The 14,121-nt window shown below is 41.2% G+C and overlaps 1 protein-coding gene across 1 annotated transcript in view; it reads left to right on the forward strand.

Annotated features, from left to right (window-relative positions):
• Positions 1-11,774, forward strand: part of LOC311044154 (mediator of RNA polymerase II transcription subunit 27-like) — a gene marked incomplete at its 5' end in the record, with an annotated part of 192,628 nt that extends 180,854 nt beyond the window's left edge. Inside the window, 6 exons of the mRNA XM_084055573.1 lie at positions 2,881-3,011; positions 3,842-3,935; positions 6,214-6,321; positions 7,240-7,281; positions 7,473-7,550; positions 11,530-11,774. Coding sequence (XP_083911699.1) covers positions 2,881-3,011; positions 3,842-3,935; positions 6,214-6,321; positions 7,240-7,281; positions 7,473-7,550; positions 11,530-11,664 — 588 coding nt within the window. The 3' untranslated portion in view covers positions 11,665-11,774. The remainder of the gene's footprint in view (positions 1-2,880; positions 3,012-3,841; positions 3,936-6,213; positions 6,322-7,239; positions 7,282-7,472; positions 7,551-11,529) is intronic.
• Between the last annotated feature and the right edge of the window lie 2,347 nt (positions 11,775-14,121).

The raw sequence follows: 14,121 nt of genomic DNA on the forward strand, positions 1-14,121 counted from the left end.
GTGACTGTGAGGAGACCGTGGAGCGTGGGGAGCGTCCAGGGATGTAAGGGTTTATTAGACTGGACATGTAGGATGGAGCAAGTCTATTTAAGGTTTTATAGGTCAGGAGTAGTAACTTGAAGTGGGCTCTGGCCTGTATCTGCAGCCAGTGTAGTGCTATGAGTGCTGGTGTGATGTGATCGTATTTCCTTGTTCTGGTTAGTATTCTATAGAGTACCTGACGTCACTCGTTCATCCCCTGGGTTGCGGAAGTAATTTCTCTATGGAGAATAACATTGGTTCATCACTCATCATAGAATGGTCTCATATAAGAATTGTCGTCCAAAAATAAACAAACTGTCTCGGCGATATTGTCAGTGTCGTTTATGATAGTCAGTCAATCATATTTGATACAGTCTGTTTCTGGCGAAAATGTAACTAATTCGGCGGAAGTAACATTAGCGTTTTCTCACCATCAGTTGATGCTTCATATCCATATGAGTCGTCAAAATTTCGCTGGGATCATTTGTTTATTTTTGGAACACAGTTCTTATTTGACGCGATATTAAACACGTCTATGGGAATTCAGAATGGGGGGGGGGGGGGGACCGCGACCCAGGAAGAATGCGTAAATGACGTCAGACTTCAGTGCTCTATAGCTGTTGCATTGTGGATTAGTCAAAGGCCATTTGTTCTTGTTGATGGTAAACCGGAGAAGAGGGCATTACACTAATCTATTCTTGAAGTGATGAAAGCGTGGACCAGGGTTTCGGCATTGGGAAGAGAGAGTATTGGACACATTGTGTCTATGTTGTGCAGATGGAAGAAGGCAGATGTTGGGATGCTTTTAATACGGTGTGTGAAGGATGGGGATGGGTCAAAAACTACTCCTAAACTTCTGACTGTTGGTTTGTGGGTTATTGAACAGCCATCAAGGTTTAGAGCAGTGGTTTTCAACCTTTTTCATGCCAAGGACCCCTAAATTTGGCCGCGGACCACCATCTGAAAATGTTTTGTTGCCAGGGACCCCCAGAAGCAAAGATTTGAGTTAAAAATGTTTGCTTAAAAAAAAATATATATATATATATTCAAACACATGCACAAATTTACAAGATTATTTTTTTTAATAGCCAAAACTAACTGGTTAAAATGATTGTACCGCTATGTTAACTAATTTAGCCGGGGACCCCCGCAAGGACCACCGGTGGTCCTCGGACCACTGGTTGAGAACCACTAGTTTAGAGTTGTGTTCTTGAACAGATGGGTGTGTTTATCTGGGCCGACTAGCAGCTTCTCTGACTTACCAGAGTTCAGGAGCTTATATTCACATGACATGTAGAGATGGACACATAGCATTTTGTTCCTTCTTGACACCGATTCCGATAACCTGCGTATCGATCCATACCGAGTACCGACCCGATACCAGTGTGTAATTTAAACATAATCTAGGACAGTGGCTCTCAAAGTGGTGGGTCCAGGGACCCTCAGGGTTCCTTGAGCTGGGTTCCAAATGGACCCTTACAGGGTCCGTAACGGGTCCATTTGGTCCCATTTGTACACTCTCAGAGTTATGGGGGTCCCTGAAATTTTGAGAAAGTTTGAGAACCATTGATCAAGGAACTGTTATATTTTAACGTACATGTTACTGTACATGCAGTGGTTGTTTTAGTCCACAGCACAAACCCCATGTGTTGGTCACAGAAAATAACCGATCTACAAGCTCTGTAGATGTATTTTTGGTACAGAACAGCAGGGTTCAAAGGTTAAGCATTAGTTGAGTTGAACTGATGTCAACGTCTTCAAACTGGTTTACCAGACACATGTCATACCAAATATGACCACTTGGTGTCACACTTGACTCAGGAATGTAATGAGAGGCATGAATAGGAACCAACAGAGAACCTATTTCTGTCAGTGTGGCTCTGAGTGCCAGAGCCACAATTCATTGTAAAAAAAAAAGTGCTTGTAGATCCGCTATTTTTGAATAGCCAAAGTTTAAAATATGGTTAAAGTGGTTGAAATGAGTGTGACACTGTATTAACACATTTAGCTGGGGACCCCCTGGTACCCCCCCAAGGACCTCTGGGGGCCCCCGGACCCCAAGTTGAGAACCAATGTGTTAGGCAGTATCTTATCGGCAGCTTTTCCGATACTGGTATCCAGGGCAGGAGAGATTGACACTAATATAACAAAATATTGGTCATTTGCCAATACATTATTTAGTGAAATAAATGGGTTATATTTCACAGATAGACTATTCTTATACTATATCAAAATAAATAACCTTCAAGTTAAATTCATTATTTCCGTGGACTTAAACATCTTTTTAGACTTAAATATCTTGGCCTTCCTGCCCTGGCATTTTGCCTTTGTGCCCTCAAAAACATTACAACACCAAAGGCCAAGTGGCCTTGCCCCTAAAATGACCAAATTCCAGGCTTGCTGGTATCGTTATCGTAAACGACTCTAATCTCATGAGCAACGTTTCTCCAACAAAGAACAACAGATGGAGCATATGGGCTGTGTCAACATCCTGACATTTTACATGACCATTACCTGTCACACAAATGCGATGAATGATGTAATTGGGTTTTTGTCGTTGAACATAAGTATGTATAAAGATTACATCTATGTTTGGCTTTTGGGCTTTGAAGTCGCACAGGTGCAGATATGACAAATAACATAAATGTACAAAGGACTTTATGCTTAAAAAAAACATGAATAGTGGAAATATGCCATGCGTTGTGAGCTTGTAGATCTGCTAGTTCTACTATTTTTGAAAATGTTTGAAAAGATTTCAACATGGAAACGATGATGACGATTATGCAAAAATAATGTAATAATTGTGACGGCTCCTAATCAAGCACAGAGGTGAAAGTTTATATTTGAATACATTTCCAGCTCCAGTACCACGCTGGCCTCGCCTCCAGTTTGTTGAACCAGCAGTCACTCAAACGATCGGCCAATCAGATGGGAGCGTCGGCCAAGAGGCGTCCCAAAGTCCAGCCCAGTACTCTGGTTCTGCCTCCTCAGTAAGTACAGTACTACTTTATGGATTGATTGAAAGTACAGAGGTACAGTTATACCATGACGCTAAGATGGTCATCCACACAAGTATGTGTATAAATACCGCCGATCAAACAATACCATTTCAAACACAAGTGACAGATTTTGGCTGAATTAACAACACTTGCTTTTGCGACACGAGCCTCTCTCTCTCGCAGTGGTGTAAAGTAACCAAGTACATTTACTCAAGTACTGCACTTAAGTACAACATGAGATAGACAGTATAGAGACTATTATGTGCCGTAAAGGATCGGTATTGATCGGAAACGGATCTATTTTGGTGCTGCCTGATCGCGATCGGATCGCAAAGATCTTGATCACAGCACCTCTAATTGGCTCTCTGGGTGGCAAACCTGGAGCCGGAAGGTCAATCAGTGTTGCCAGATGTTGCGAGAGAACCGAGCATGCTATGTCTATGGGTGAGGGGGGAGTAAGTGCAGTGAGTGGCTGTAGTGTCTCGGGGGAACATGTAAGGGGTGATGCTATGTCTATGGGTGAGGGGGGAGTAGGTGCAGTGAGTGGCTGTAGTGTCTCGGGGGAACATGTAAGGGGTGATGCTATGTCTATGGGTGAGGGGGGAGTAGGTTCAGTGAGTGGCTGTAGCCTCTCTGGGGAACATGTAAGGGGTGATGCGGGTCGACAGCTTCTGGTTGCTTTACCTGCCCCTTGGTTTCAGCTAGGCCTCTGCGGTGGCCTTCAGTGTTTCAATTCATCACTTTGATCTAATGACTAAGAATCGTGTGTGTGTGTGTGTGTGTGTGTGTGTGTGTGTGTGTGTGTGTGTGTGTGTGTGTAGGTATGTGGATGACGTCATCTCTCGTATTGGAAGGATGTTTCCTGACATGACCATCGAACTGTTCAGACCCAACGGAACATCGGCTGTACTGCTGGTACATACATACACACATACGCACACACACACACACACACACACACACACACACACACTGATGTTTAAAACTGCTCCTTTTCAGATTTCTCTTTTTTTTTTAATACAATTGGCTTTTGAGATTTTCAAGTTGGCCCTAATGTGTGATTTGGGAACCCACTGGAGCGGTTGGCAAACCCCGCCCCCGGAGAGCCGCTGGAATCCAGAATGTATATCTATCTAATAATTGCTTCTCTGCTGGCTGGCTATACCCAAAGACTTTATACATTGTGCCCAATACATCCACCACTTCAGTTTCTACGTGCTGCTGGTCCAAATATTCTCCTCTTGATCCACACTTAGTTCCAGTTTTGAGCCACGATTGCATCATTTTAACTCTATTTATTAGTATCTTGCCACCTTTTAGCTTGTTATACCAAAATACCAAAACGCTCGCCCCAAAACACAGTCGCCCCAAATCTGGCGGTATTCACCTGGTATTCCTAAACGTTACCTCAGTAAAACTATGCCTAACCTAACCTTATTCCTAAACTTAACCTCAGTAAAACTATGTCTAAACCTAACCTTATTCCTAAACTTAACCTCAGTAAAACTATGTCTAAACCTAACCTTATTCCTAAACTTAATCTCAGTAAAACTATGCCTAACCTAACCTTATTCCTAAACTTAACCTCAGTAAAACTATGCCTAACCTAACCTTATTCCTAAACGTTACCTCAGAAAAACTATACCTAACCTAACCTTATTCCTAAACGTTACCTCAGAAAAACTATACCTAACCTAACCTTATTCCTAAACGTAACCTCAGTAAAACTATGCCTAAACCTAACCTTATTCCTAAACTTAACCTCAGTAAAACTATGCCTAACCTAACCTTATTCCTAAACTTAATCTCAGTAAAACTATGCCTAAACCTAACCTTATTCCTAAACTTAACCTCAGAAAAACTATACCTAACCTAACCTTATTCCTAAACTTAATCTCAGTAAAACTATGCCTAAACCTAACCTTATTCCTAAAGTTAATCTCAGTAAAACTATGCCTAACCTAACCTTATTCCTAAACTTAATCTCAATAAAACTACCGTATGCCTAACCTTAAATTTATTCCTAAACTTAATCTCAGTAAAACTATGTCTAAACCTAACCTTATTCCTAAACGTAACCTCAGTAAAACTATGTCTAAACCTAACCTTATTCCTAAACTTAATCTCAGTAAAACTATGTCTAGACCTAACCTTATTCCTAAACTTAATCTCAGTAAAACTATGTCTACTAGACCTAACCTTATTCCTAAACTTAATCTCAGTAAAACTATGCCTAACCTAACCTTATTCCTAAACTTAATCTCAGTAAAACTATGCCTAACCTAACCTTATTCCTAAACTTAATCTCAGTAAAACTATACTATAAAAACATGGGGGCGAGCGTGTTTAGGGGCGAGTCTGCCAGTTACCACCACGGCCACATCACTGACACAAAGCCAACATAAACACGGCACTGACAACATATTAATAAACAGGAAAGCAAAACTTGTTTATAAATTATAAATAATCCATAGAAGTATTTTGATAGTAGCCTATTATACGTTTTTATATTATTTTATATCTCAGTTCTCACTTTTTGGGGCTATAAGTGAGGTTTGGACACTGACCAATCCTGCACCGTGATTGGCCAATAGTCTACAACGCTAACCCTGCCACAGTCAATGCAAATCTATACTTTTGCAAAGTCAGCCAATCACATTACAGCTAGTGGTGATGACACTAGCTGTAATGTGATTGGCTATAGTCTATAGTGGTAAAATATATACCTTATAACTAAAAGGTTACAATGTTGAGCACATCTAGCATAAAACTGAATCATATGTGTTACTGTGAGTTTGTGGGGGGAATTGTATGGGTTTCATATAACAGTAACAGTGTACTTTCAAACATGTAAAGCATTTATTTTCTTTAATGAAGAAAATACACAAATACTCATCCACGTGACGTTGTCAGGGAGAGGGGGGGGTGGTGGGATGGTCGGGGGAGAAGCAAACCACGCCTACTTAGGAGACTATTTGTAGGATGTGTGTACTACTTCACCTCTAGTGGCTCCAATGGAGATTGTGTATCTTCCTATATTAACAATCTTTGGTAAGGTGTTGTAAAGTGTTGTAAAGTGTTGTAAAGTGTTGTAAAATGATGTAAACCTGTTTCTCTGCCAGGTGACTCTGGGTAAGGTGCTGTAAAGTGTTGTAAAGTGTTGTAAAATGATGTAAAACTGTTTCTCTGTCAGGTGACTCTGGGTAAGGTGCTGAAGGCCATCGTTGTGATGAGGTCGTTGTTCATCGACAGAACCATCGTCAGAGGATACAATGAGAACGTTTACTCTGATGACGGAAAGGTACCCGTCTGTCTGTCTGTCTGTCTGTCTGTCTGTCTGTCTGTCTGTCTGTCTGTCTGTCTGTCTGTCTGTCTGTAACCATAGCAACTGGCAGATTGTCAGTTTATTTGATCTCCATGGTAACGTGTGTCTGCTATCTCTTGGATCTTGTTTATTTGAATTGGATCTTGTTTATTGTCTCCGCCAGCCCGAAGGCATGGTGGAGAGTATGTTTTCGTTCCCGTCCCGCTGTGTGTCCCCCCCCCCTAGCCAAGCTAACATTGGTCAAGCTCCACGTGACAATATGTCGTCACCAATGCTTTTGATTGGCTAGGGGACGCATGACGAAATAAAATCCTATAAATACGTGTGTCACTTCCAAAGACTATTTATGTCTTTGAAAGTGAGGTAATGAATAGCTTAGACAGGATCAATCAGGAACAGTACTTTCCAGTACAAACAGAGATCACAGCTGTGATCACACAATGCAACTAACTCTCATTACGCAAACTGAAGAAGCAGGAAATCATCGTCTGAAACCTCATGAAGAAGCAAAGGCGCAATGCCGACAGTTGAAAGACAAAGCTAAGAAACAGAGACAAAGAGCACTTGAATCCCTAAACGACAAAAAACGAAGACGAGCCACAAATGCAGTCTGTAAAGAACATCGAAAGGAATTTTCCCAACATTCCCACAAGATTAAAATAGCACAGGTCTGCTGCCGGAGACTTGTGCTCCGAGGAGCACATTTTCTAGTTTGATTATGTGTCTCATCTGTTTAAGAAAGTAGGTAGCTGATATATTGTACTTTTACCTTAGCTCTAGGTATACTCTTAGTTGCTTGTTTTAGAAGAGAATGTACTTCTGGTGATTAGTAGTGTTCTTGCCTACCTATGTTGAATGCACTTATTGTAATGTGTATGTAATGTCTCTTCTCAGCTTGACATCTGGTCCAAATCTCAACATCTGGTGTTCCAGAAGGTACACACACACACGCACGCACGCACACGCACACACACACACACACACACACACACACACACACACACACACACACACACACACACACACAATGAAAATCAGATCTACAAGCAGAATGATATAAATGTTTTAGAGGTGAATGGTTCAGGTTATGATGATCTCTCAGTGAAATGTGTTTGTGTTGTTGCTAGGTTACGGACCACGCTACCACAGCTCTCCTCCACTACCAGCTGCCCCAGATGCCTGATGTGGTGGTCCGCTCCTTCATGGTGGGTTATCAATACTGTTATCAATACTACTGATGTGGTGGTCCGCTCCTTCATGGTGGGTTATCAATACTGTTATCAATACTACTGATCAGTTATCACTACTACTGATCAGTTATCAATACTACTGATCAGTTATCAATACTACTGATCAGTTATCAATACTACTGATCAGTTATCAATACTACTTAGGGGTGTCACGATACGCCTAATCCACGATTCGATTCGACTTTCGATTTTAAGGTCACGATTTGATTCGATACGATATATATTTTTAAAACGTCCTTTTTTTCAGCTTTGAGGGCTATATGATTATTAATTTAGGCTATTGTCTTTATTTGTAAAGAAAAACACGTTTCTCAATAAGTCCCTTTTATTTGAATAATATCAAATGAGAATGAGAAAAGGGTTTTATGCCCTTACAACAACAACATTCTTGTGAAGCTCTATAACTAAATAAAATCTAAATAAATACAAAGTTGAACATGTAAGAAAAAAGGATCCAAAGACAACTGTTATTTGGCTACATGTTCTTAAACTTCCTAAAATATGTTCACATTGTTTGAACAGGTAAGAGCTTTAACAAACAAGACATGTGAATAATAAGCTAAGCCATACTATTCACTTTTTATTTTCAAATTCTTCTTCAAGAAGATGAGCATGTTCACATGTTCTGGAGTGAGGGCATTCCTTTGAGCTGTCACAATGTCTCCTGATGTTGAGAACACTCTCTCACTTGCAACACTTGTTGCTTGAACAGCAAGATAATGTTTGGAGAGCTTTGCTAAATGTGGATAAGACTGCTCATTGTCTTTCCACCATTTCAGAGGATTTGACTCTAGAGGGGTGACTTTGACCATCTTGTAGAGCTGAATCTCCTCTTCCACAACTTCAGGCCATGGTTTGGGGGCTCCTGCTACTGATGTGGTGGGGGCTGTGCTAAAGAAATTGCCAAACAGTTCACTGAGTGCTGTTTTCTTTGCTGGTGGGGCTCCAGATGCAGTCTCTAAACCTTCTGCAGGGCTCTGGCTGGGCTCTTCTCCAGAGGCCTGGGTCAAAGGTCACACAAAACAGATAAAATAAATGAGAGGTCTATGCTTCCCTCCTGAGGCCATTTGTGGTGACATGTTTGGTGTGCTTACTGTGCTATCATGAAATATTAAAATGTTCTTTAAACTAATTATATCTTAGAAGAATTATATCACTTTTAATATTTAACATGACTTTTTTATATTGGGTACAGAGTTTTGAAGATCTCACTCCGAGAGAAGTCATCCAGGTGGGGTAGAGACTTGAACCTAGGATCTAGTGCAGTGCTCTCATTCAGGAACTGTTGAAGTGTTGGGTCTGAATACCTCTCCTTAAAGTTACCTGCTATAGCAGATTTAATATCCCTCACAGTTGGTGAATCTGTGTCACTGGGTCTCATAGATGTCATGATTGTGTGTTGGAGGGGAAGGACCATAGATACAGTGGGTTGCTGTTCAGAACTTAGCAAAGTAGTGACTGTTTTCAAGGGCTTCAGTACCTCGACCACCGCCTCCATGACTTTAATCTCTGCATCAGTGAGGGTGATGAGGTCCTTCACATTCTGTTTCACGCTGTCCTCTGTGAGAGCAGCATAAACTGCCACTTGCTGCTCTAAGTAGCGTTCTATCATTTCATAGCTGGAGTTCCACCGTGTCACAACATCTTGAATTAGCTTGTGAGGGGTTTCATTTTCCTTACAAAGTCCTAGCAACTTTTGTTTGCTTTTGAAGACAGCTGCTGCAGTTTTACTGCGGTGGAAAAAAGCAACTATCCTCCTGACTTTGCCCAGAATACGGGACATCTGGTTAACTCCTAACCCCTTCTGTGTTGCCAGATTCACTGTGTGTGCAAAACAACCTACATGTGGCGACATTCCAGCCTCTTTAGTGGCATTTACTATGTTTTTGGCATTATCTGTTGTCACAGGGATCTTTGCATTGGGTCTGTCTAATTTCCATTCCACTGCTGCTTTCTTCAGGAAATCAGAGGGGCGGCCATAGCTGAGTGGTTAGTGAGCCCGCCTAGGGAGCCAGAGGCCCTGGTTGCCCCAGGTTTGATTCCAGGCCAGGCCATCATATGTGTCGATGAAATGAAATTTGTCCCTGAGCAAGACTCTTAACCCCTGATTGCTCACAGGTTCTCATTGGAAACAAGACCGCAAGGACTTTCATGAACGACCTGTTAAAAGGAATTATCCTTCAGACAAATGTTCACTTGTGTGGGCATCATAAATTGGGAGCGTTTGAAGTACTGGGCTTTCGATCTCCCAATTCTCATTAATGTAGTGAGCTGTTATGGTGATGTAACTCTCTGTTGATCTGGAGGTCCACCCATCTGTTGTTAAGGCAATTAATTCTGCATGGCTCAGCCCTTCTATCATTTGTGCCTTCACCTTCTCATACAAGGCTGGCAACACTTTTGTGCTTATATGCGATCTGCTTGGCATTTCGTAACGTGGTTCTAGGACACTGATCAAATGATTGAACCCAGTGTTCTCCACCACTGAAAGGGGTCGCATGTCTAATGCTATTAACACATTGGGTGCCAAAACCGTATATATACTTATTTTCAAAAACTGATGTCGAGTACCAAAACCGTATATATATGTTTTTTTAAAAAAATGTTTCATTTTTTTCCCCTTCACAGCACCAGGAGATATGATTTTTCGAAGATTTAGACTTTAATCCACTTCCTGGTTAACTTATGACTTCAAAAGCCTGTATCTCTGCTCCTGTGTACTTTTTTTTTTTACAATGTATTTTTGACTATTTTCAACTGGCTGCAACTATGGAACGGATTACCGAATGTTTTTAATTTTTTTTCCCCCGATTGTACGAGACCTCTATGTGTATAATGAGGGGATCACCGTGAGGACGGTGATCACTGAAAATATTTTGTGACTACTTGAAAAAGGTTAAAAAATTGTTAAAAATCCAGGCACTCAACGTTTTTTTAATAAAACCCTGGCACCCCAAGTGTTAACATCCCAACTGCGCTCGTTATTTGTTGAGTGCAGGTCGAAAGATGTGGGAGTTTGGCTCTATAAGAGCCTGGAATTGTTGGCTGTGTCATCCTTTTACCGGCCAGATCAATGTCTTTGTGATGCCTGCGAATATGCATCCCAATATATAACGTGTTGCCTGAGCTGGGATACGGTACACGTGTGGAGCATAATCGACAAACGGTAGCCGTTTTGTCGGGGGCCCTCATAATTCACTGGGAAGCCAAAATATTGCCAGACTTTTGACTTAAAGGAAGCGGGAGGGTTTTTTAATTCTTCCGTTTGTGTATCATCATTACCATCGCTGGCTTCAGCAGTGGCCATGGTGAAATGTAAAGTAGTAGTACAGATGCAACGCTACAGCGGTCTCTCTCTCTCTCTCTGTCTCTCCTCCAAACTCCTCTGCGGTGTGTGGGTTTGTCGTGTCGTCTTTTTTTTCCTCCCCCGTCGTAAGCACGCATGCGCGATGCACGGAAAAACACAACAGCAGCTCCAGCATGGCTTCACCCGGACGTGCAATCGGATGTGCGCATGAGCGGGAGTATTTCTTTTTTAATCGCGATACGGCTTTTGATTTCAATACACTGTATCGTACGTCATTTTCCGTTCGATTTCGATACGTATCGAGTATCGTGACACCCCTAATACTACTGATCAGTTATCATTCATTCTGATGTGGTGGTCCGCTCCTTCATGATGGGTCATCAATACTGTTATCAATACAGTTATCAATAGTGTTATCAATAGCGTTATGAATAGTGTTATCAATAGTGTTATGAATAGTGCTGATGTGATGATGATGACAGTGTGAGGTGTTGTGAACATGTAGAGAACTTTAACCCATATGTAATATTGTGTATATGTTTTGTATATGTTGTGTATATGTTTTGTATATGTTGTGTATATGTTTTGTATATGTTGTGTATATATTGTGTATATGTTGTGTGTTAGACGTGGCTGAGGTCGTACATCAAGTTGTTCCAGGGCTCCTGTCAGCGCTGTGGGCGTTTCCTTCAGGATGGACTTCCTCCAACATGGAGAGACTTTAGGACCCTGGAGGCTTTCCATGAGACCTGCCGCATGTAGACTGACTGTTTCTTTACTGACTGTTCCTTTACTGACTGTTTCTTTACTGACTGTTCCTTTACTGACTGTTTCTTTACTGACTGTTTCTTTACTGACTGTTTCTTTACTGACTGTTTATCTACTGACTGTTTCTTTACTGACTGGATGACTCACTGGAGACAGACAGACAGACAGACACAGACAGACAGACAGACAGTGAAGATCCAATCAATCACCAAATGACTCTGTTGAATTTAGCTCTGTTTTGTTTACATACATTTTATATGAATAAAGTTTGTTTTGAATGTCAAGCGGATAAAAAGGTTCAAGTGTTTTGTAAGAGAGGAGAGGAGAGGAGAGGAGGGGAGGGGAGGGGAGGGGAGGGGAGGGGAGGGCCATTCCAGAGCCCCAGCACACTGGCCCTCATTTATCAACGCGGTGCAGACCAAATAATGGGCGTGCGGCGAGATCACAGCAACTTTCTGCATTTATCAATATATCCTGACTTTGACTTCAGCCTAACGGCCCGTTCAGATCTCACGTCAGGTCTGAGGCTGTTGTTGTCTTTGGCTGAACCCGTTTGTTCCATCCTAGACCTGCAGAGCAGCATGTCTGACCGTCTGACAGGCATCTGAACACATGTATCCACTCCAACATGTATATCTAACACACTAATAAATAATCCCTGTGCAAATATAACATTTTATAAACTCATTTAAACAAACTGCTTTAACAGTCATTCAGATAAGATCTGGCTGCATTGTCTATTTGAAAATAGCAGATCTACTAGCCTACTTACATGAAAGACAGTTTGGCTTGTAAGTAGTTAGGTTCGTGTGTGTGTGTGTATGTGTGTTTCTTGACAGGCAGCCAGGCGGGCGGGGATTGGCTTTCCAATGATTTGTTTGGTTGTATTCTGGTTCTTCATGTCGTAAAATCGGGACGTTTTGAGGATATTTAAAGGCGTGTTATTTAAATGACGCTCGGTTTCAGCCGTAAGATTTATCAAAGCTCCGACCAAATGTACGCTAGGATTGACTGTATAGGATCACTTGATAAATGTCACGGCGAAATAGGCGAAATATAGGCAAAAATATAAGGCGTTTTTTACACTCCATTGATAAATGAGGGCCACTGTCTTCAAACATAAGAATACAAGTTTAATGGGAATATAACAACGTTTCGGTCTATTAGAGCCAGTGGTTCTCAACCTGTGGGCCAGGTCCTCAGATGACTGTGAAGTGACAATTTAAGGACTTTTAAGACCTTTTTACCTCCAAAAAGAGGAGAGAGAAAACGAAAAAGACCATTAATGCATCAAAAGTAATCAACAAACTCTACTATAACAAGACATGAGTAGTCATGTATACCACCTTGCTTTCAGAAATTGTTCAACTATTGTTCAACATTTACCTGAGTAAAGGTCTTTACACACCGGGGGGTGACGCGACACGAATAAACGACCCGGGCGCCACCATCGCCTCTTACAGGGGGCGCCGTTGAGTTTTTCTCTGTGAGCTGCTTCATTCAATATATGTTCACCTCTTCCCTATAGCTACTGCAGGTGTAAATCAGTGTGTTGCCAGATTTGACAAAAGAAACAAACGGCCATGTCTATGAAAACAAGCCCAAAAGAAGCAACAAGGCTCAGTTTTACCACTTTAAATGGGCTATTTGAAAATATCAGATGAACAAGCTCACAATGTGTCACATCACATGTTGTGAGCTTGTAGATCTGCTATTTTCAAAACGTATTGGGGAAAAAAGTAAAATATTTTTAATATTTTTTAAACATTTTAACACAAATATTGTATGGGGATCCCTGGCACCACATATTGTCAGATGTGGGTCTGAAACTCTGCGGACAAATATGTGGAAACATGTGAAAAATGTGACTGATCCGTCTTGATCACTTGACTAGAGAGATAATATGTACCGATTTGTGTGATGTTTGGACAACATTTTGTAGGAGTAATATTTTTTTTTTTAAAGTGTTTTGCACAACCTCCTGCTTGCACTATAATAGGGCAATGTTAAAAGGGTGGCATTTGTTCCTCAACGTAGTGCAAATGTGCGTGCAACGTTTTACCGCAATCGGACACTGCGTTCATGATTTGTGGCATTTTGTTCAAAACGGGCCACTCCTGCAAACTTTAGATGTCAATCTTAGCCAATCAGGATGGAATATGAAAAATCTAACCGATCCATCTTGATCACATGACTATAAAGATCATGTGTACTCTGAAGGAGTAATATAAAAGTTTGTTTTACAATGATCTTGAACGCCGCCTTCAGGTAGGACATGGAAAGGACACATGGTTCAGCACACCTGGGGAAAAACACATGTGGTGAATGTGGAGGTTGGCTTCTCTTGTATTTTCTCTTAACAGACAGTTAAGATAAAATACTGTATGAGTGAAATGTAAGAAAACATGAGGCCAAAATATGTTTCTTATTCCTTTATTGATATTGTGACAT

The sequence above is a fragment of the Gymnoscopelus microlampas genome, assembly GCF_963454915.1.
Source record: "Gymnoscopelus microlampas genome assembly, chromosome: 4".
NCBI classification, from domain to species: domain Eukaryota; kingdom Metazoa; phylum Chordata; class Actinopteri; order Myctophiformes; family Myctophidae; genus Gymnoscopelus; species Gymnoscopelus microlampas.